General features: G+C 43.2%; 1 protein-coding gene across 2 annotated transcripts in view; it reads right to left on the reverse strand.

Moving 5' to 3' along the window:
• Positions 1 to 13617: 13617 nt before the first annotated feature.
• The window catches only part of LMNTD1 (lamin tail domain containing 1), an 81302-nt gene continuing 73810 nt past the window's right edge, over positions 13618 to 21109 (reverse strand). For both annotated transcript variants that reach the window (XM_064516216.1, XM_026092688.2), the window contains exon 10: positions 13618 to 15688. In XM_064516216.1, the coding sequence (XP_064372286.1) occupies positions 15572 to 15688 (117 nt within the window). In that variant the 3' untranslated portion in view covers positions 13618 to 15571. The remainder of the gene's footprint in view (positions 15689 to 21109) is intronic.

The raw sequence follows: 21109 nt of genomic DNA on the forward strand, positions 1-21109 counted from the left end.
ATCCAAAAGAAATGCTATCTGTTCCTAAGAGCGAAGACAGAAATAATTGTAAATGGGACCTTGTAAAAAGGCTGCAGGTCCGATGTTACCCTATTCTGTCATTATTAAACAGCCTCTCTAAAAATCAGATGTGCGAAAACTCAGAATCACGCCCTTCGAGATCGCTTAGTAACTGACAGGGATGTGCTCGCTCGGCTTTTGGGAAGTTTGGGACTGCAGTCGCGGAGCGCCCTCTGCGCGTGAGAGAATTTCTTGCTCATCGCTGGGAAAATGCAGGCGTCTGCGTGGGAGCCGAGCACGCTGGTCGTGCGCGCAGCCTGAGTAACTCCAGCACCTTGCTGTCCTGGGCTGTTCACCGGGCCGTGAGCTTCTGTTTATAGGTATAAATTTAATCTTCCCACTCCTGCCTGTTTGGTCACTTTGCAAGCACGTGAATACCAGCTGCTACTCATCAATGGAAGATCCTTACAGAGCTAAAGATGCAGATTCGTAATTAAAGGTGACAGCTTCTGGGTGCCTGGCGCTGGGGACTCCAGACGTGGAAGGGGTGGAGAAGGAGTTCTTCCCCGAATGGGCCACCTCACCAGCTACCTCAGCTGACCGTCAAGCCTTTTTGTTCTTCTGCCCCTACACTGAGACCGCCAACGAGCTTAATGGCAACGCAGGCGTTGGAGGTGGATTTGAACCCCTGGGCTCGTTTTACCTAGACCACCAGAGGGTGATACGTTTTCATTTTACTTTCATGTGTTGAACACAGACCCACTATCCTAGTGGTAAAAGACAGTCTGGCTTAACAGAGCTGGTTAAAAAGAGGGAGCTACTTTTGCACACCTACCTGGCGTTTTTTTTTCCTTTCGTTTCCTGCTAATCTTAACATTTCAAAATTCAAAGCACTTTTGACAGGCTCTACCAATGAGAAAGTGTCTGACCCCTGGGACTCGTCCCTACCATGAGCTCAAATGCAGTTAACCTGCAGGTCTATTGGCTCTTTCAGCCACCACAACAGCTGGTTTATGTAATGAAATACTTTCTGGATGTGAATGGTGCATTATAATCAAAAACTACCTACACGATGTAATTGATGATGCAAGTTTATCTCTTTACCTGCGCATACAGGCATATCCATAGAGACCTCCAGTTTCCTTCCGAAAAGCAGATATAACTGGAAGCTGAAAGTGAGAAAACACAGATATTAAGGCAGGAGGATCTTTTAGTGCTAGTAGGTTTAAAGTAGCAGATGGCCCGCTCTACAGTAATTTATTCCAGGGCATGGTAGCTATGGAGTACTTCTAAGCCCAACTGCTAACACTTACACCCTTTTTATACTTTAATAAATGACCACACAAGTTGCAGAGCCATAAAGATTCAGGTCCCTGATCTTTAAGTAGTCACACCATGCAGCCAGCCAAGTCCTATCAAATCTATATTGCTTCTGACATTTCTATACTGTTCAGTGCTCTTGTGTGCACCAGATTATCCTGAACTTCATTATATACAGCTTTGAACATTTCACCAAGTCCTTGCTCTCGCTGAAACAATTAATAACCAGTCCTGACCAGGGGCAACTGGCAAATTAATATTGCACTGATGCAGAATATTAGCCCCCGCTAATAAGGATTTTGCAGCTGTACCAGCGGGGCGGTGCAGGGCAGCCAACCAGACGCTGGTGATGGGAAGGATTGAGCTGCCTAAGCAGAGGTGTCTCCTGCTATTTTAGGCATATGCGTATATCCTGCCTAGCCCTCCGCTGCCAGTCCTGCAGGGCGTGAGTCTCCTGTGGGCTCTGCATCATATCTGCTAGTCTCGTATGGATGTTTTGGATATTCCAGGATGTGTAAAACAGCCTATGCAGGCTGTTTAGAGGCTATGCAGAATAAATTAATGTGCATAAAATAGCACGATGTGACTACATTTAGGCAAATGAACGTAGCCCTGGCATGTCTGCAGCCCTGCCCTGTTACGTCATTTCAATACCTGGTCAAGGCAGGAGGTAGACTTGGTGTACACAGATGAACCAGAAGCACAGTTGTAAGTAAGTGCTGAGAAAAAAATTAAGGTCAAGAATGAATGTTAGTGCCTCTAGAGTTAGGCAGAAACTGAAAGGGCTTTCTTTTTTGGTTACAGCTTTGGACTTCAGGGTTTTGGTTCCCTCTAAGCCACATATTAGGTACCTCCATGCATGATCAGATATTGGCCGCAGCCCAACTCATGCAGTCAATACTCTCTGCCTCAGGCACTTACTGCAGATGCAGTTCTTGGAATTTGACCAAAGGGATGTGCCCATATATACTTTATAACAACGAAAATAGATAATAAAACCCAAAGCTTGCTGAACACAAATTAGTGTATGACCTTCCTTGCAGTGCATTAAAAAATGCAAATGCCTGCATCAAGCATGTGTGGGTCACTAGGAACTCCCAGGACTGCAAATTGTCTGAATGTATCCTGCAGAGAAAAGGAGAAGTGAGGCTCCTCTGGAGGAAGTCGCTGTGAGTTGTGAGCAGAGGCTTCTCACTGCCGCTAGTGTCTGCAGTAGCCAAGAAGGGGAAAAAGTCATCTTTGTATACATTTTTTTATAAATAAATGGGTTACACCAAGCTTGTAACTGACTCGTGCCTTTGTTTGTCATCCAAGTGAGCGAGCTGTGCAAGATGCTCAAATCTGGCTTGCCGTTTAGCCAATGGGATTACATGGACATAGGGTTTAACCTGAGGGATTAGATCCAGTCACATCGCACAATGAGGGGGAGGACATGCTAAGCTCATCCGTTAATAGTGTTGACTTGTGAAATGTCCCTCTTTCGAGGGCTCTCCCAGGCAGCAGCCAGCCTGGGGGTGCCCCTGACCAGCCGGTGGAGGGGGGGAAAGTCACCTTTTCCTGGAAAAACAGGCGTCAGCCCCAAGGACATGAGCATCATACAGATGTTACCAAAGTCAATGGTTTCTGAGCATCTTGGGCTATTTTGCTAGGCAAGGCAGAAGGGTAGGTCATGCCACAACAGTTAATTGTTTGGTGCCATCATTTTGGCTGCTGCAGTTGTCTCGGGACTGTCACTAGGGGCAGCTTTCTTCAGGAAAGAGCCACCGTGACCTCTACCTTGGCAAACGCTCAGTGCTGATGCTTGAATGCAGTATAACTGCGTTCTTCTAAAGTCCTAGCTGCCCTAGGCTGGTGTATGAAGTCACATCTGAAGGCCGGTTACCCTGCTGCAAATATCCAGATGATAGTGAGGGAGATGGTGCTGGGGACTGAGGAGGTGCAGTGGGCAAACCTCACCTGCAGCTTTTCCCTACTGAAGTGCTAAAGTGGATCAGAAAAGGCCTTTCAAGCGGTACCTCGGCTGCTCAGCATAGTCAGCTCTCCTGCATCCTGATGGTGTTCACCCAAAACAGCCTAGGAAAGGCATGTCTGCTGCGAAAAAGTCCTCACAAACTTTTCTGAAGTTTAGCTCAAAGCTTTGACTTGCAAATTCCAGCTGGCACATGCTCAGGGCCAAGGGAGGGACACCTCTGCCCTGGAGCCTGCAGTCCTGGTCCAAACCACAGCCAAGTAACACCCCTCGCCCAGTCACAGGCTTCCTTCAGCCCACTTTCAAGGCCATATATTGAAGGACTGAGCTCTTACACTGGCTAATAGGTATCCATTTCTCAGCACCTTACTTCTCGTCCAAGCAGGTCCAGTCCTTTCCTATAACTCGCACAAAATCTAGGCTCCACTTTTGTCCAGTAGAAGTCTTATTCTGAGGCCTATAGCATTACACAGATTTTGTGCAACTGCACAGAGATGAGCTTTTTGTGGCCTGAAAATTTTCCTCCTCCTGTGGCTCTGGCTGCCTCTGAGCCATATGAGCCATATGAGGTGCTTGCTCTCCCCAGCTGCTCATTGCCAGGGAGCATCTGACTGCAACTTGAGCATGCTTTTTCCTCAGCCACCAAGGACCTTTGCTTTGGGCCATTTTAAGGCTTTTGGTAGGCAGCGTGTCTGATATGAAGGCGCATGCCTGCCACAACTTTAAACTTAGCGAAAGATCACAGAATGGGTTTGCGAGGAGGTGAGCTTGCAGCCATGAAAACAAAGGCAGTGACCTAAGCAGTACTCTCTGGGGCTCAACAAGCAACCCAACGTTTGAAGTCTGTCATGTATTTGAGAGGTCTGCTCCTATCACTGTCACCACCACCTGCGTAGTCTCTGCGCGTCAGTGCGTATGTTCTATATTGTTGTTTTTTCCCAGCACCATCCCTGCGTGTTCATGGGGATGTGAAGAAATGCCTTGTCGAGCCTGGTGAGGAAGTCAAAAGGGCTGGGGAGCCAGCAGGAGTAGGTACGGTGTTTCTGTGACATCTGAACAGCAAGGCTTTGGACAGTCACCTCCCAGAGCTTGTTCACTGCCCTTCCGGTACCTTGCTGGTTCTCAAAGCATCTAGTTAAAATTGAGCCCAGCTCCACACCTAAGGAACTGGCCTTAGGTATGTAGCAAAAGGACAGAGGATGTCTAGAGTTTTCCAAGACACTGCAGAAGTCTCATCTATTTTCACTAGAATTCAGTTAATTGGTGCCTTGCGATCATTTTACATCTCACCTAACAGGTGGTCTATTAAAGTTTCTTGGCTACAGTTGCAGGAATAATACTTCGAGGCTTTACGAGCAGCATTCGTCATGGCTGGCAAGGTAATTTATGTGTGTCTTAAATATTTGTAATTAGAGTGCCTCATGGCTAGTACAGTGAGGAACAAAACAGAATCCAGTAACACGCACATGAATAATTCAAAGCATATTCCTTAGAAAAGCATTTGTTTTTCTGTGTTCTCATTGTCACTTTGTGTTCCTTGATCTAAAAGCTGGGACTGCTCTCCCCTGTGTTTGCGGGTCACATCGCTGTGACCCCTCCTGGGAAGTTAAGAAGTTCAGAGAAAACCAAAGCATTTAACACAGAAAGACGTTCTGTAATGTCAGCTTCTCTAATCTGGATCTACTCGCTCTCGGCTGCTGCCTCTCCAATAGCTACTCCACCCAGCCCTCAGATAATAATCACAAGCTATTATGCGGTTCTGTTTCCTTCTACATTTTTGTTGTTAACTCCATCGGCTGAACTGATAGCATTTAGCTTGAAAGCGTATGCCTCAGAGCTTAGTCTGGGGTCTTACAAAGCAAGAATCTGTTATCAGGGCTCTAGACTACCAAAATGTTGACCCTTAGCCTGCAAAATACACAAGCGTGTGCTTAACTTCCTTTCCTGGAAGTTGCTTGTAAGTGTAAAGTTAAGGGGGAATTTGGCAGAATCGGGGCCAAAAATGCACGATGCGTTGCCAGAATGAGCCTATTTGCTAAATAGATGTGGACATTTTCGATGTCACAGTCTTAGGAAAATCACTGCTCTAGCCTGCTGTTCGGACTGTCTCTGGAGCAGGAACAACTTTGCCATCAAAAGGCCCAATACGCCTTTTTATACTCCAGCAAAAATTCCACTGAGAGTAAGCGCTGATATGGCTGAGTGGAAACTACAAAACTGGATTCAGATTGGCACACAGTAGAAAGCCAGAAATCCTAGTGATAAACTTTTTTTTTTTAAGCATACATCAGTTTCTGAAACAGATTTTATTTTTTAGAAGTGTTATTTCCTCCCCCATTTGCTCATAGTTTCCCTCTTACACAGAATTATTTTAGCAGCCCAAAATACAGATTTCTTCATATATAAACTTCAGCAGTATGTTAAAGGGACACTGCCCAAAACATTTTAGTCTTCATGAAGTAAAGCGCACAGTGCCTGACATGGAAGGTTTGTATTAGTTTAAGCTTGAATAATTCAATCCATCTGTCACAGAGAACTAGTAAAGTTCCTTTTGTTGGATGTGAATATGCTGGACTTGTTTTCTCTTAAGCTTACCTTCATCTGAATGGGTTTCAAGGATGGCTCTTCCTTGCCTCCCTGCCATGTATCCTCGACACAAACAGGCCCTGTTCACAGGCAGAACATGGCATTTCCTAGTAAAACTGCTCTCATGAAAACTCCCTGTTTTCCTCCCCCTACCTACTCATAGGATGCGGCCTCAGTTTTTCATCTCCGAGTCCCCCAGCACACAGTTTGCCTCTTCAGGGACCTGTGAAGCTGAAAAGAAGAGATGTATAGATTTTCCAAGGAATCAAAAAGTACTTCACTTCAGGCAGCACATAAAGAAAATAGCTTAGAGAGCAAAATAGCACAGATAGAATAGCACAGGCATTTCCCCACCATTCTTGGGCATTTGGGGGTCTTCCCTCAAAGTCCCCTAGAGATCTTGATGCTCTCCATCATTCACAGGGCTCTCCTCGGGGTCACAGCTGCTCAGGTATGGCAGATACCCTCAGTGTCCTGAAATAAGGATTCTTCTGCTCAGCTGGCCAAAGTTCCTCTGCAGGAAAGATGTTCTCTTTTAAAATTATCAGTCCCCTTCACTGAGTGGTCCAAATTCCCCATTTGGTGATCACTTTGTCCATTCCCTGCTGTTCTGTCCCAATAAAATTAATTCAGTCTGGGCAGTAGCCATCTCCCTGTCCACGGGCGCTCCAGTTGAGTGGAAAGTCATCAACATTGAACAGCTTTCCATTTATATTGGTGTGCCAAATGAAAGAATTTTTTCCCCCATCTCTTGAGAGTCATGGCTCAACATGGAAGCAAAAGAGAGATGAGAGGGTAAATCAGCCCTCCAAATGAAGCATTTGGTCTGCTAGAAGTGTGCTGAGAGAGCCCCCCCCATATCAAACGGACTTCAGAAGGGCATATTTACCTATGCACCCTAAATTATCACACCAAATTAAAGCTCATTATGACCCTGATTCACCTCTTAAGCATGTGCTTAATTGTTTGGCATATATGAAACAGCATTTCAATACAGCCTTTATATACATCATTTAAACCTACAAATGATATTTTAGTGGAATAAATGGATTCCAGGTGTGATAACAATTGGTAAGTAAGAAGAGGGAAATTCTGAGCCGAGTGCAGTTGTTTCAGGCAATCAGTGGCCATCATTTGCAGCAGTGCAAACACACAAAAAAGGAGAGAAACTGTCTTCACTTCTGGCAGGCCAGAGTGTCACCCAGGGTGACGCAGAAGCACTCAGGGCTAGTTCTGCCACCTTTATTTATGCTGATTTCAGTGAGGTGACTCATGGACTAAAGTGATGCTTCCTGCAGGTGAGATGACAGAGACTCGTACTCAGGAGCAACCATGCCTAGTCAGAGATTTACATCTTTTTCCAGCTGATACCAATAGAGGTATCTCAGATGTCTCCATTCAGCTCTCATTTATGCAGTTACTTGGGTGACAGAACATCTTCTGCCTAACTGTACCACTTAGTCCTGGTTTCCTAAAGGAACTGCTTTCTATCAGTGATTTTGAAGACTAGAATTTCCCAACAGGGAATTCTTGATTGCAATGAAATCAGTGGCATTTTGCCATTAGTTTCACAGCAGTAGGATTTGGCCAAATAAAATTTATAGGAGACAAGGGGTATTTTGAATCTGTGAGGAGCACATAATTGGAAGGAAGGAAGATTTTACTCAAGAAAAAGTATATAAACAAGAGGAAGTTCAGCTGAAACTGAGAAGTACGAGTGTGAACTAAGAGACAGTCAATATCTGCCAGTCTGCTCTGTGGGCATAAAGCCTCTCAAAGCTGACTGCTGTTTGGAGAGGAACCAGAAGTTTGGTCTTCATTTATGAGCTAGGTAATCAGTATGGGTTGAGTTCAAAACCCACAATTTTTACAAGGCTGGGCTATTTCTTGCTTCATATTATTAGGCACAAGAGACAGAGCTGACTTCAATGTACAAAATCTTGGATCAGACCCAAAATGCATCAGCATGACTACTGAGGATGAGTTTGTTCTCAGTAAGGCCCCTCCAAAAATCAGGACATTTTACTGTATTCTAAAAGCCCAGTTCCAGTGGAGATGCAGCATTCGTTTAAAAGACAGTGACAACTTGTGTATTATGTGGAGCAGTATAATATTAAATACAGGGCATTTTTATTTTATGGCTTTCTACTTTTGTTCTATCCTAAAGAGCATGACAATCTGGACAAACCCTGGAGCCCACTTCCATCTTTGTATCTGTTCTTTTTCTGCGAGTCAGACTTTCAGTCATCAGGCGCTGCATACACAAGCTTTCCAGCAGGCACCGGAGGTCCTTTGAACAATCTCATTCAAAGTGCTCTTCTCTGTGATATTTCACTGAAATACAGCTGACGCTGAAGTGAGACAGCTCTGCTGGATGCCATACAGACATGCTACAGAGCAATTCTGGATCTGAAAGCAAGAGTGACTTTTCTCGATAAAAACTTCAAGGGGAATTGAGACAGATCTTGGAGAGAGCAAGAAAAAAAGTGCTTTTTCCTCTGTGAGGGTTGCCTTGAGAGTTTTTCAATGGCAGCAGGAAGTTAGTACAGTTTTACACCTTATCCAAAAGATGGCACTATTAACATTGCAGAAGTGCTCAGTTCCCGCTGCGACACTCATCCAGCATCACCGAGAAGGAGGTATAAGTGCCAGCGGGCAGTCATCTCTTCCTGCAGCGTCTACACTTTCCTCTGGGCCCTTGCATTTAAATACCTATCAAATCCAGCCCCTCCTTAATTCCTAATATCTGACTTCGCAGCCCGCTGTGGTATGACGGCAAGCTGTTCTGCAGCATTATCAGTGTCTAGTTGTCATCATCAGAGGCAGAAGAAGAGAGGCTCAAAGACTGACTTGTGTAGTCAGAAGTCCATATTTGATTCCACTGAAATCCAGTTCCAAATGGTTTGGAACAACTTTGTGCTTTAAAGTGAGATGGGATGTAGGGGAGAAACAAGGGGTGAGGAGGAGAGGAGATGAGAAGCTATGAGAAGAGCAGGAACAGACAAGAACACTGGGGTATGAAATGGGACATGTTGTAGCAGTGAGAAAGGAGAGAAAAGAGAAAAAAGAAGAAAGAAGAGGCAGCAAGCAGACAAAAAGCAAAGAGATTCAAGACCCCAGGGAGAAGGAATAGGGATGAGAAGCTGAGGTGGGAAATGCTAAGCTGGCTTTGCTGAAATTTCTCTCCCCACCCTATTCTTGTGCTGAACGTGTGACTAATTCAGAGTCCTGAAGAAAAGTGAGAAATTTCTATCAATCCATAAATAAGAGTTGTGGGCCAGCTGTAGTTACTCATGGAAGATTAAAAAAAAACCATGCCTCATCCCAGGCCCTGAGAGGCCCCTGTGCAAGGCCCAGTGGTACCTGACTGATCAGAACTGTTTGCACAGGGGCATCATCCAGACAGCCGAGGTTTTGCATTACGGTGGTGTGGCCGTCGCCAGCACAGGCAAGGTGAGCTTTTTTACTAGGCACTCAGTGTACCCCATGCAAGAAACACATTTCCTTCTGATGGGAGAGAGTGTGGAAGAGGTGCCAAGTCACCAGTCTGCTCATGGAGTCTTTTGGACGAGCAAGCTCTGAAACAGACAGGCTTGCCTGCCTATAACAGGATAGAAAGAGAGAAATTTTGTATCAGTTTGAGATTGCAGGAGGAGTTTAGTTACACTTGTACGCCTTCCAATCCAATTTATACTTTAAAGACAACCCAGGAGGTTGTCGGTTTAAGCTTAATTGACCTATTTGCAATGGAGCCAGTTCATTCCTACAGCTGGGACTCTTTCATAGATTTCAATTCATTGATTCAAAGATTTTAAGGCCAAAGGGACCATTAGATCATTTAGTCTGGTCTCTTGGATATGGTCTTTCTTCCAGAAATTCTTCTTTTGAGCTCCATAATATGTACCTGGCAAAAGCATATATCCTAGAAAGGCACTCAGTCTGGAACGGGTAATTTCCAGAGATGGGCAATGCATCATTTTCCTTGATTGCTTGTTCCAGTGGGTCAGTCATTTAGAGTTAAAAATGTAAGCATAATCAGGATCTTGGTGATCCAGGATGTTGCCTGATCCAAAAATGTTTAATGAACCGTGCCTGTCAGAAATACTGTGATTCTCTTTAATAAAAGTCTTAAAATATAAGTTGGATTATGAAGTATTTACAAGACATTAATTTTGCTGAGTGGGCTGATGAGCTCAAGATGCAGACAGAGCAGACTAAAGAGTGGGTGTCGTCATTTGTTCTCTCAGCTTTAATTTATGCTTATGTTAAAACCCAAGCCGTTTTGGGCGATGGCTTATGCTTTACAGAACTCAGTTTTTAGTTACCCTTTGGAAGCTGTGACCGAGAAATGCCCCCGCAAGACATCACAGATGGTTCTTTCCATGCACAGTTTGGCAGATGCACAGGAAAATTACGCTGGAAAGTTGGCTCTCAGCTGGGCTTTGTACTGAGGCGCTAATGCATGTGCTGTAATGCTTTGTAATGACATGTGGGTTTTTTTTTTTTTTTTTTTAGTTTCTTTGCCAAATTATAAACCCAGTTGCAAGCTGGAAGCGTGAAATCTCACATCTTTATGAGAAGGAAAGAGATGAACTGAACAGATGTGGCCAAAACTGAAGCGCGGGGCACTACCTGCTTGGGCGCAGCCCTCCCCGCAGGCATAGCTACCATGGCACCTGCTTGCCAGAGCAAGGGACGGGACCAAGGCAATCAGCCGAGGCTGGGGCTGCTCCTGGCAGCTCCCCCGTCGTGGGCAGCCAGCATAAGGGAAAGGGCCTAGGGGAAAGCGCTGCTCGGCAGATCCTAGCTTTCCTGTCTCCTATGCCTTCTCCTTAGCAGTTTCTTTTTTTGACCTGTCTAGTACCTCTTCTGCTTTCTTCCAGCTTTGCCCTCCCTCAGCCCTTTCTCCAGTCCTTTTCCACCAGAGCTCCCTGTCCTTTTTCTTCGGCGGCCAACGGGGCTGCCTTGTCACCTGCTGTCTCTTTTCCTTTCCTGCTCCCTTTCCCAGAGGGTGCCGACACCTCCCCAGTTCCCTTTATGCTCCCTTTCACCCTCATTTCCCTCAGGACCTTTCCCTCCTGCTCTCCTTTCCCAGCTCCCTGCCTCCAGGCACCGTGGCCTCTTCTCCATTCCTGTTTTCTTCAGCTCATAGTTTAACTCCCTCCCTTCAGTCCGGCTCACAGGGACAGTCCCTTCCCTCACCTCTGTGGGCTCAGGGAGCTGAGGAGGGAGAAGACCAGTTTTTTTTCTTTCACCCATTCAGTAAGAACTGGTACCCAGAGATCTGCTCCTAATCCTTACCCACGGCAATAAAAGCAGTGTATCTCTACACAGCAATGTAGAGCACAGCATAGGGCTTGACATTTCTTTTCTTCACTAATGTCAGCCCCAGTACCCACCTATTTGGGGACTAAATGATACGAGATAATTTTTAATAAGGAAAAACACCCACCTGTTGATTAGGAACAAGGCAATAAGTACAGTGGTCTGTATGGTCAGACGTCAGGCCATCTTTGCTTCACGGTCATGGTCAGATGCCTTACAGAGATTAGTATTGCAACATCCATGTGAAATGTCCTGAGGGTTCAAAGGCTGTCTGGAGAGCCAGAGCCCCCCCTTGCCAAAACTGAACTGTGCCATGAGATGCTGCATGTCTCCAGCAAGCGCGCAGGGGCATAGCCCAGGGCACCGGCCCTGGGGGCACCCAGGCTGGCCGAGGCGCGACGTGGGCTGCCAGGACTCAGGCACCCGGGGAGCCACTTCAAGGTAGCCCCACGGCATGTCGCCTTGCTGTGCCACCCGCAGAAATCGGCTTAGAGGAGTCCATGGAGGAGCCTCGCGAGCTTGGCAGGACACGCTGTTGAGAAGCACAGTCGTGTCTGCACTGCAATTTGCTCGAGCCTCCAAGCCATCACCAGCGCTTCTCCATAGCAAAGAGAGTCCTCCCCTCCCCTGTCCTACTTGCACTTCTCTCCTGGCACAGTGCTATGGTGCTGTTTTCCAGGGATTCAGGGCAATGTGGTGAGAGTTGCCCAACCTTTAATGTTATTTATTCTTATTACACTTATTTAACAAACAGGAGTGAGAGAGTGGAATCAGCAAAAAATACGAGGGCAAGGCATATAATGCCTGCTGGCCAGAGGATATCAAACCCTACCAACCCTGATGGGGCGATCTCAGGAAAATATAAGGTCTCAACTCTTTGGAGCAGGAAGGAGGAGCACTATGACTAAAAGAAACTGCAAAGGGAATTTTAGATTAAATGAGGATTTTAAACTTTAATAGCATTTAAATTTTAAATAGTCCAGCTCTGAGTAAAAGGAAAGCAATATTTCTGTTCTGACATGAAATGGGCCAAATCCTTTGCAGCTGTAAATTGGTGGCCCCCTGCACTGAAATCAAGGGAGCTAAATTGATTTGTAGCGCCTGATGATCCGTCAGCTCAGGCTCTCTCCTGGAAATACACCACTCCAATCTGGCTGGTAGTGCAGCCTTGATGTTTCATTAATTTGCAAGAAAGCTGCTGCCAGGATAGACACACGCTCTGGCAATGTGGCTGAAAAAAAGAAAATTACTCTAAAACTTGTTATCATCTGTCATGTTATTGAAGCTAATTTAAAAAGCATTTCCCAGGCTCCCAATCTCAAAGGATCACTTAAGGATGTTGTTTTTCTTTTTGTGTGTGTGCGTGTTAGGAAATCAGTGCTTGCATTGTGTTTTTCAGGCTCCATTTCTTTCAGAAGGGTGAGGGCGAGGAGTCAGCATGGAGAAATGGGAAAGACCCTTCATGCCCTGCCAACGCATGACTATTCCCTACACTCACAGCTTTGTCCTTCACAGTTTGAAATGACTCATTGATAAAGGCTCCCACTACTTCCTCTGGGAGATCACTGAACAGCCTTTCAGGCTTCAATGTTAGGATGTTTTTCTTGATAGTCAGCCTACACGTTTCTCGGCTCTGTTTCCTCTCATTGCCCCTAGTTACGCCTGGTCCCACCCTAAACAATTGCTTTTCCCTCCTTGGTTGATATAGTTCCTATGCGTATCAGCAAGTGTTTGGGGGGAACCAGGGTGACCAACAAGCAGATAACACATAAGCATGTTTTTACTTTAATCTGCAGAAAAATTTGCACTAAAGGTCCTACCACGATGCTGTAATTGGGAGAGCGAGGAGAGAGTGAGCTATTTGCAGCGGTGTCATCTTGTGCCTGTTGCAGTCCAATGCCTTCTGAAATTAATGGATTTAAGAGACCTCAGAAGCTTCACAGGTCTGAGAAAAGCTCTGTGTTAGACAGCTAGGTCTTACAAAGAGGTGCCATCAAGGCCAGCACCTTTTCACCAAATGCTGCCTTCAGTGATGATGCCAGAGTCACACGAGGAGAGGAGGGTCCCACAATGTAAACCTAATGATTGCCATTCTGCACATGGGCATGCAGCCACCAGTGGCCTGCCATGGGAACAATACAGTCCATATTCGAGCTCAGGGAACGCAGTGACTGTAGCAGACAGTATGGTGGCCTTCAGTTAAAGAATAAGCAGGGTTGTAAAGTGGCATCAGGGGCCATCTTGAAGGAGTTAACTGGATCGTCTTCAGCCACCTGCTTTCCTTTCCCTTCAAGTATTATATACTCAGCAGTGGTAACAGGAGTCTTCAAGATCTCACTGTTTAACACAGGCTAAAAGATTTCTCTGGATGAACCAACATAATGAAAAAAACAATTTAATGGCAACATTATATTGTAATCACAAAGCAAAAAGCATTTGAAAATTGTGTTTATTGACTTCTATGCAACAGAAACAGCCTGACAAAACAAAAGGGAAGAAAAGCAGACAAAACAGGCATGGCTTCAGCGGGGAGAGATGTCTCTCTGGTTTATAGAGAATTTACAGCTCCCTCTGCTCTACTGAAGTATGACAGAACTTTCTTTGACTTATCAGTTAAAGCTGCCTCCGAAACTGTGCTTTAAATATCTGCATAAGTTTTGGGGAAACCTCACGGTTTCCAGGTCTTTTCCCTTTCTCAGCTGCACACATGTACTAGTATCATGATTTAAAGGCACTTCTCAATATCCAGAACAAAAAGTTGACTCTGTTTTTGCAAACAAACAGCAATGAGAAGTTGAGCTCATTAATTCAAAATGACTGCTTCTTGGTATTAATTATAGAAAGCATTACTTCCACAAAAGTGGAACAGATACATTCTCTGGTAATAAAGAGATTGGTCATCTAATTCCTTGGTAAAATGCACACAAGGAAATTCTGGAAGAAGAACTCCAGAATCATCTACTGGCACGTATTTCTCCATATTATACCTTAAAGTATCAGAGTAGGTCAATTGAATAGCACTGCAGGGGTTAATGTTGTGGAAAGATTCAAACGCAAGTGGCCAAGACAAAAACTTGCCTTCAGAGACAGGATATGGGAATTGTTTTGCCTCATCCTATATGACTTCAGCTGACTTTTCTCTCACCTTTTGTGGGTCATGAGTTGAAAGCTTTGAGTTTCTTTGGCTTTGTTACTGCTATATGGATCATTCGCTCAAATGCAAAAATCAGTGAGGTCAACAACATTCCTTTGGGGATGGAGATTTCAAGCCTGTGAATACTATCTTCTTTTTTCACCACTGAATAGGAGCACAGGCACTTCTCTTGACGCCAGGAAACATTCACCTCTGTACTCTTCTGCAGGGCAGCTATCACTGTCATTGATGTAAGGGGAAGACTTCATAATTCAGAGAAGATGCTCAAAGTTAAGTAACTATTTTAATAAAATTGTGAAAAAAACTTCTTTAAAGATCTGTAGAAAGAGCTGGAGGGCACTTAAAGGCAAGTTTCTCTTGCTGACAGCAGAAATGAGGTTAAACTATAGCTTTCCATGTTTGGAGAAAATAAGCCATTTACAGCCGGGACTCACATTTCACAATGTTCTCATCAAAGATGTTCAGATCAAATTGCATCAAAGATTTGTTCAAATCCAAAGTAACTTTGGGATCGCAACATTCCCAGGTTTATAGCGATCTGGGAGCTAAAAAAATTGCTTCCTAAGCCAAGCTTTAGATGGTACAAACACATCCCTGGGGCTAGATGTGATTAGGAGAGCTCCTTTGAGGGGCAGCCATGATATATATAGCTTTACTTAGCCATTATGACTCCGTTAATCTGATCACCTCCTGTTGGCCTCGAGGACACTCCATGTGACCACCTTCGCCCACCCATTTGAACATATCAGCGCTTTCACTCTTGTTGATGGTTTGCCAGTAGCTTATAAGACAGGAGCAGAAAACAAGCTATTGCTCTGTGAGAAATAATGCACAGCAAAACTTTTTCAATATCCCTTTCTTCTGCAAGCAAAGTGGATGTTGTTTCTAAAGGTAGCCATCTACCTGTGTAGCAACATTTTTTCCTCTTAAAAGTTACATACATGTGTGTACACATATAATGTTTATAGACTATACACACCCCATTGTGCATCAGTACAAATATTTAATTACTATAAAATTCTAATTATAAGAATCATTGAAACAAACTTTACGGGACGTGCCAGTCTGTACTAATAACGTTGACATTCTCTGGTGTCACCACAGAGCCAAATCTTCTCACTTCTTGAAGCAACAACCTGCTTAACTATTTTGCAAAGGATTTTAAAAAATAGCAAGCCCAAATAACCTCATCCTGTTCACAGGTTTTGTGCTGGAAGCTAGAGAAAGTGGTGCGTTTGTAGCATGAAGCTGTAAGACGGAGTGACAAAGTACTTCTGGAGAGCAGTGCCAGCAGGGGGATGAGACCCTACATACATCACTCCACCAAAATTCGGCTGCAAGAAGAAAAGAAGATCTCCTGTAAGTACTTGCAGCGCATATAGTATTCAATCAATTCTTTTTAATGTAATCTCTACCGAGTTGCTTTAGCTTTTCTTTCCTCTCAGTGACTTAAACGCTCATTAACGCTTCTTCTCATTTATCCAGTATATAGCAGATGAAGTGACAATGCAAATAGCTCTTGTGCCACTGCTACTGCCTCAGACCTGAAACCAAGGGTCCAACAAATGTCCACTTCATGGCTGATCCTTTTCCTGAGACTCCTATAGGAGGCTAATGGTGTAAGAGAAGATAGGGGTGCTACCTTCACATGCCTTTGTTCACTATGAATTGGACTGCACTTGATTTTGTGTTTAAGACCTGTCTCCCCCAGGTGAAAATTGACCATTGCTGGTAAATCAACTTGTAAAATCACATTGAGAAAAAAGTTAGGTCAGGACCCTAGTGGTATGAGCATCCCAGTCTTTACCAGTTCTCTGATCCATGTATGCTCTGCCCCATTCCTTTCTTTTGGAGTAAGAGTAAGAAGAAAAATGGAATTTCAACAGAGCAAAAAGTATCAAGGGCAAAGATAAATTGAGATTTTTCTAAAGGAATTACTGACCATGGATGATCCAGGTGCTGTTATTTTAATGGAGTTCAGTTTTTGATGAGTGATGAACATTCACTTTTAGAAAAATCAGAGGTAACTCAAAGTGATCACCTAAATACTCTGGTTCATCACTTACATACTCTGGTCCCTGTCCAAACAAAAATGACCAGAAGCGATGAAAACGATAACATTCTGAGAACATTCTGAAGCTGATTAGCTTACATCTTCCATATTGAAGCAGGAAAACAAAGCGTGTCATAATTTTAGCTACCATAACCAAGAACTCATGCAGACAAGTTGATAATTTCGTTGCCTTGCAATCTTTCACTGTGTCCCTAAGGTCTGATCAGTAAACAAATAGCTAAGGAGAACAAGAGGCATTTTTAGATGCTTGCATTAAGAAGTACCATAGATCTGAAAAACATTATTCTTGAACCACTGAAATGATTTTAGCCATGCTATTATTGCTAAAGCACTTGCAGAGTGAGGAAACAAATTGTAGCGTTCAGTGAGGTCAATGTGAATCTTCCATTGGCTTATATGGGTGTTGGTACCTTAGCAATACTGTTTTCTAAACTATAAAGTGCTTCTCCTTGTAAATAAAAACGCTGTTTTATGTTCCTAAGTCAGCAGGGGCAATGGGTTTACATAAGGCAGTTGAAAGACTGAAGATGACGTTAAGTCACTGCCAGTCCCAGATCTCTCTTCTATACTATGTTTGGCCCAAATTGAACTGTCCATTTTTTTAGAAGATTGAGGTAAAAGACAAAGGTGAGTTGACACATTTGTCAGAAAATCTTGGTCACAGGTCGCTGGTGTCTGAATAGGCAGAGACTTCAAGATGATTTTAGATGCTTGTAATGATTGCAGTGCATAGAGGAGTAAGAAAGACATTTTGTTGTGGAAGGATGTGGTCTAGTGGCTAAAGAAGCAGAGTAGTTTTCAAGAGAAACTCTGATTTATCACTGGCAGAGACAGTTGTTTACACTGTGACCTTGAAAAGGTTATATTAGGTATCAGTCTAATAATGCTTAGCACATAAGGGTAATTCTGAGGCTTAATTAATGTCAGTCTTGAAGTTTCAGATCCACAGAAGGGAAGTGAAAAACAGTATAATTTGAGCCCTCTAGCTGGTTACGTTTAGGATCAAATACTTAGAGGGATTTAAGAAAAATGTGTTGGCAGGTGCCTTCCCTGCAGTTACTCTGCTCCAATTCCTTACAGAGTGGCAGTATTTTCAGCTGTACATGAAACTACAATATAAAAAAACTGTAGTGCAAATATAAAAAGTTTATGCAGAATTTAGGAAGACTGTAGTAGTAATCACAGGGCAGCAATTCCTTCAATATCCAAACTCTGAGAGTGGACAGGACCAAAAGTTCCCAGAGAAGAGAAAAGAAGCACAGAAGTGGGCAATTACAGGAGAACTTCCCCATAGGATGACTCCTGGCCTCAATTATATCTTGTAGCAAGAAGATCTTGTCATTAACCACACATTGTAGAGGAGAGTCCTCTTTGATCTGTTCTAAATGTTCACTTTAATTAAATTCCTTTTATTCTTCTTGAGAAGAATAACCTGAAGTAAAAATGTTATCCTCTCTATATATTGACCTCTCTCTACTGGTTTTTCTTTTCTTCATCTCTGAATGACAGTTCCAATCTTTTCAATTTCTCTTCCTATGAACTCTTTAATCTAATCATTTTAATGTCCCATTTCTGGACCCTTCTATTTCTGCAAAATATATCTGAGAGAAAATAGTGAAAAATGCATACGGTATTTCAGATACGTCAATAGGCTTGGTTTATAAAACTGCATTATTATATTTATAGGACCTGTTTTCCATCCTGGACTGTATAGTACTCACACAATTTGTTTCTGAATGCCTCTGCATCTTAAGCAGAGATTTGCATGGTCAGCAGTGATGATCCACTCCTCATTTCCGAGTAGTTAGTTTTCAACTATTAAGAGTAGCTGACATTTGTGTTCATTTTTTTCTTCCCCAAATCTGGCTATACCTATTTGAAAACAGCAGATTCCACTTGCTATCACACTTCCTATCCACCTTGCTTTCCTAGATTCTTCTAAAGGTTTTCATAGTCATCTCTAGGCCTCAATGGCCTTCAACCATTTTGTCATCTGCAGATTTTCTCGCTACTCACCCAGTTTTCCAGACCATTAACAAAAACAGCAAAGAATACATCCAATAGTATGGATCATTAAGACACCTGCTGCTAATCTTTTGCCAATGTGAAGACCTATCATTTCTGTCGCATTTTATTTTCTCTCTCATACCTAATTTCTAATGCTGAGTAGTACTTTAGCTGGTGGTTAAGATATTTATGATAAACCCCATAAATAATGCTCAGATACTGGCACTGTGAGATTACATGAAAAGTGTTTTGAATAAAAACAGCTGCATGAAAAGCTGTCTCTGTTTGATGATTCTTGTCTTATGTCAATATTGTACAGTCTCCTTATGCTCCTAATGTCAGATTGCATTAGTCCTTAAAAGACAGTGTCATGGGGGAACATAAAGACACCCTGCTGCTGTTTTAGAGTCAGTGTATCGTAATGCAATAAGCTCATCAAAACTGTTCAGATATTTTTTCTTTATTACAACAGCTATCTCAAATACACGCCGAGGAAGAATAAGTGTTTTTCAATGGAAAACAAATCTCACTATATACAAAAGGGTAAAACATGATTATCTTTATCTGTTAAGCCAGGAGATCTATTCTAGGATATAAATCTGCTGGGACCACTAGTCTGAACATGTTATTTCTGTACTTACACAAAACCATCCTTAAAAATTGTCTGATAATGAAATAAATCTGCTGTCGGTTGAGATTTAGTAAGGCTATACATTCAAGAGGCCTTGACTACACTGAGCCTTTCAGAGATAATCTGATTTTAAGGATATGACTGCATTTCAAAGTGTTGACTTCTTTGGATGAAAGTGTAAGTAACTAAACTAACATATGTAGGAGATATGTTTGCAAGTTGAAGAAAGAGGGCAGCAAAAGGATACCTCATTCTCATCCACAAGACCAAGTTAATTTCGGTTCAGGGTTATCTTTAATCGGTATAGACCGATATGACGCAAAGCTTTTCTGTACGGAGTACTGTCCAAAATAACTCTCTGTGCTGACGCTGCATTCCAGACAAAAGATCACTTTTACTCTGGAATAATGAATGTGTTTCTAAAGCCAGAGTGATTAGTCTGGGATAAAGTCACCATTCTCCTAGAACCGTGTTTGCGCTGGGAGCAAGTCTAATATCAGTAGTGATTAAAAGGAAAATGCAGAAATTCTGACACAATGTTGCAGCCCATCTCTGAAAAATGCAGCAGACACCGCTGATACTCTGAGCTTTGCCTGTGTGCCCTACCGACCACGGGAATATCTATTGTGCAGTAATTCACTCCAGCATTAACTGCTGCAGCTAATTTTCCCCATGCAGACAAGCTCACAGCATTGTTGAAGAGGTTAAGGAAAACTTTATGAAACATCTTTTTCTGAGTCAGAAAAGCATCATCATGCACAAAGCATGTAAAGCAAACATCTAATTTTAAGGAATTTCTACTCATATGATTAATTTCCTCATTATCAATTTCTCTGTCATTCACTCCATTCTTGGGTCTGGTATCATCACAGGGATTAGGTGGTGATTTGAGAGAAACAGCAGGGTCCTAGTAGCCTGGCTTATCCCCATGTTAAAAGGACAGAAATAGCCACTCGAGCGATTCTTATCTGAGATGAAGCAGAAAGAAGATATGAATGTTACCTTAATACACGGATCAGTTTCATTATTCTGTTGGCCTAGCAGAGGAGACTAGCTAGCTCTTAATGAGCACAAAGGGATTTTTACAGGACTAATTGCTAAGAGGAAGGGAGCACATTTAAAAGGTAGGCTGCGCCACTTAATTCTTAATTAGTGATAAAAACAGAGAAATTAGAATATTTCAGTAAAACTCCAGGTGATGAAAAGTCAATGTAATAAATTCACTGTAGATAATAACACTTTACAGTTATATTCTGCTTGCGTCTCAGAAGATTCAGTGGGAAATCATATCTTTGAGAGGCGGCTGACAAGATCCAAAAGCATGCTATAGACCATAGCTCAGATCCCACAAAACAATCAGCATCTCTCAAGTGGGGAGAGATGTCCATCAGAGTTAAGACACTGCTGCCCCCTTTCATCCACACATGCATCACTGAGAGATCACACACTTCCTTGCAAGGCCAGGTCTTTTACACAAGACCTTTCATAAGGGAAGATTAGGACACACGACTGGATGCCAAAACCCGAAAAGAAGTAAATTGGCCCAGGTCCCAGAGATTGCATCTATTTATACTCCCTGAGGAACGAGGCCGTGGGATCTGCACGACTGAATTGTATTCTTACCTGGCTTAATGTGACCACTCATAGAGCGTTTGGCCCCAATGAGTCTCAGTTCTGTCATTTGTATTATGGGGTTTTTTTTGACGGTTCACAGCATACACATAGCTCAGCTTCGTTTCTGTCAAATACACCCACATTTGTCAGTGGAGAGTGAAATTGTCCTGTAATGCATACAGATATCGCATTCCTATGTTTTTTTCTTTGGGAATGAATTTCTCTTTACTATCTACTGCTGTTGATTACACTTCACAGGATCTAAAGCCTTGACTGTAATAGAGAAGCCACAAAGAAAGACTCTAACCAAATACCTTTCGACATGGAGAGAATATACCACAAGAATAGACAAAACCAACCTGTGATGTTCAAGACTCGACCTCTGCTTCTGTTGGCTGAAGTTGGGGCAGCCTGAAGTACCAACTGCAA

The sequence above is a fragment of the Dromaius novaehollandiae genome, chromosome 1, assembly GCF_036370855.1.
Source record: "Dromaius novaehollandiae isolate bDroNov1 chromosome 1, bDroNov1.hap1, whole genome shotgun sequence".
NCBI lineage: Eukaryota > Metazoa > Chordata > Aves > Casuariiformes > Dromaiidae > Dromaius > Dromaius novaehollandiae.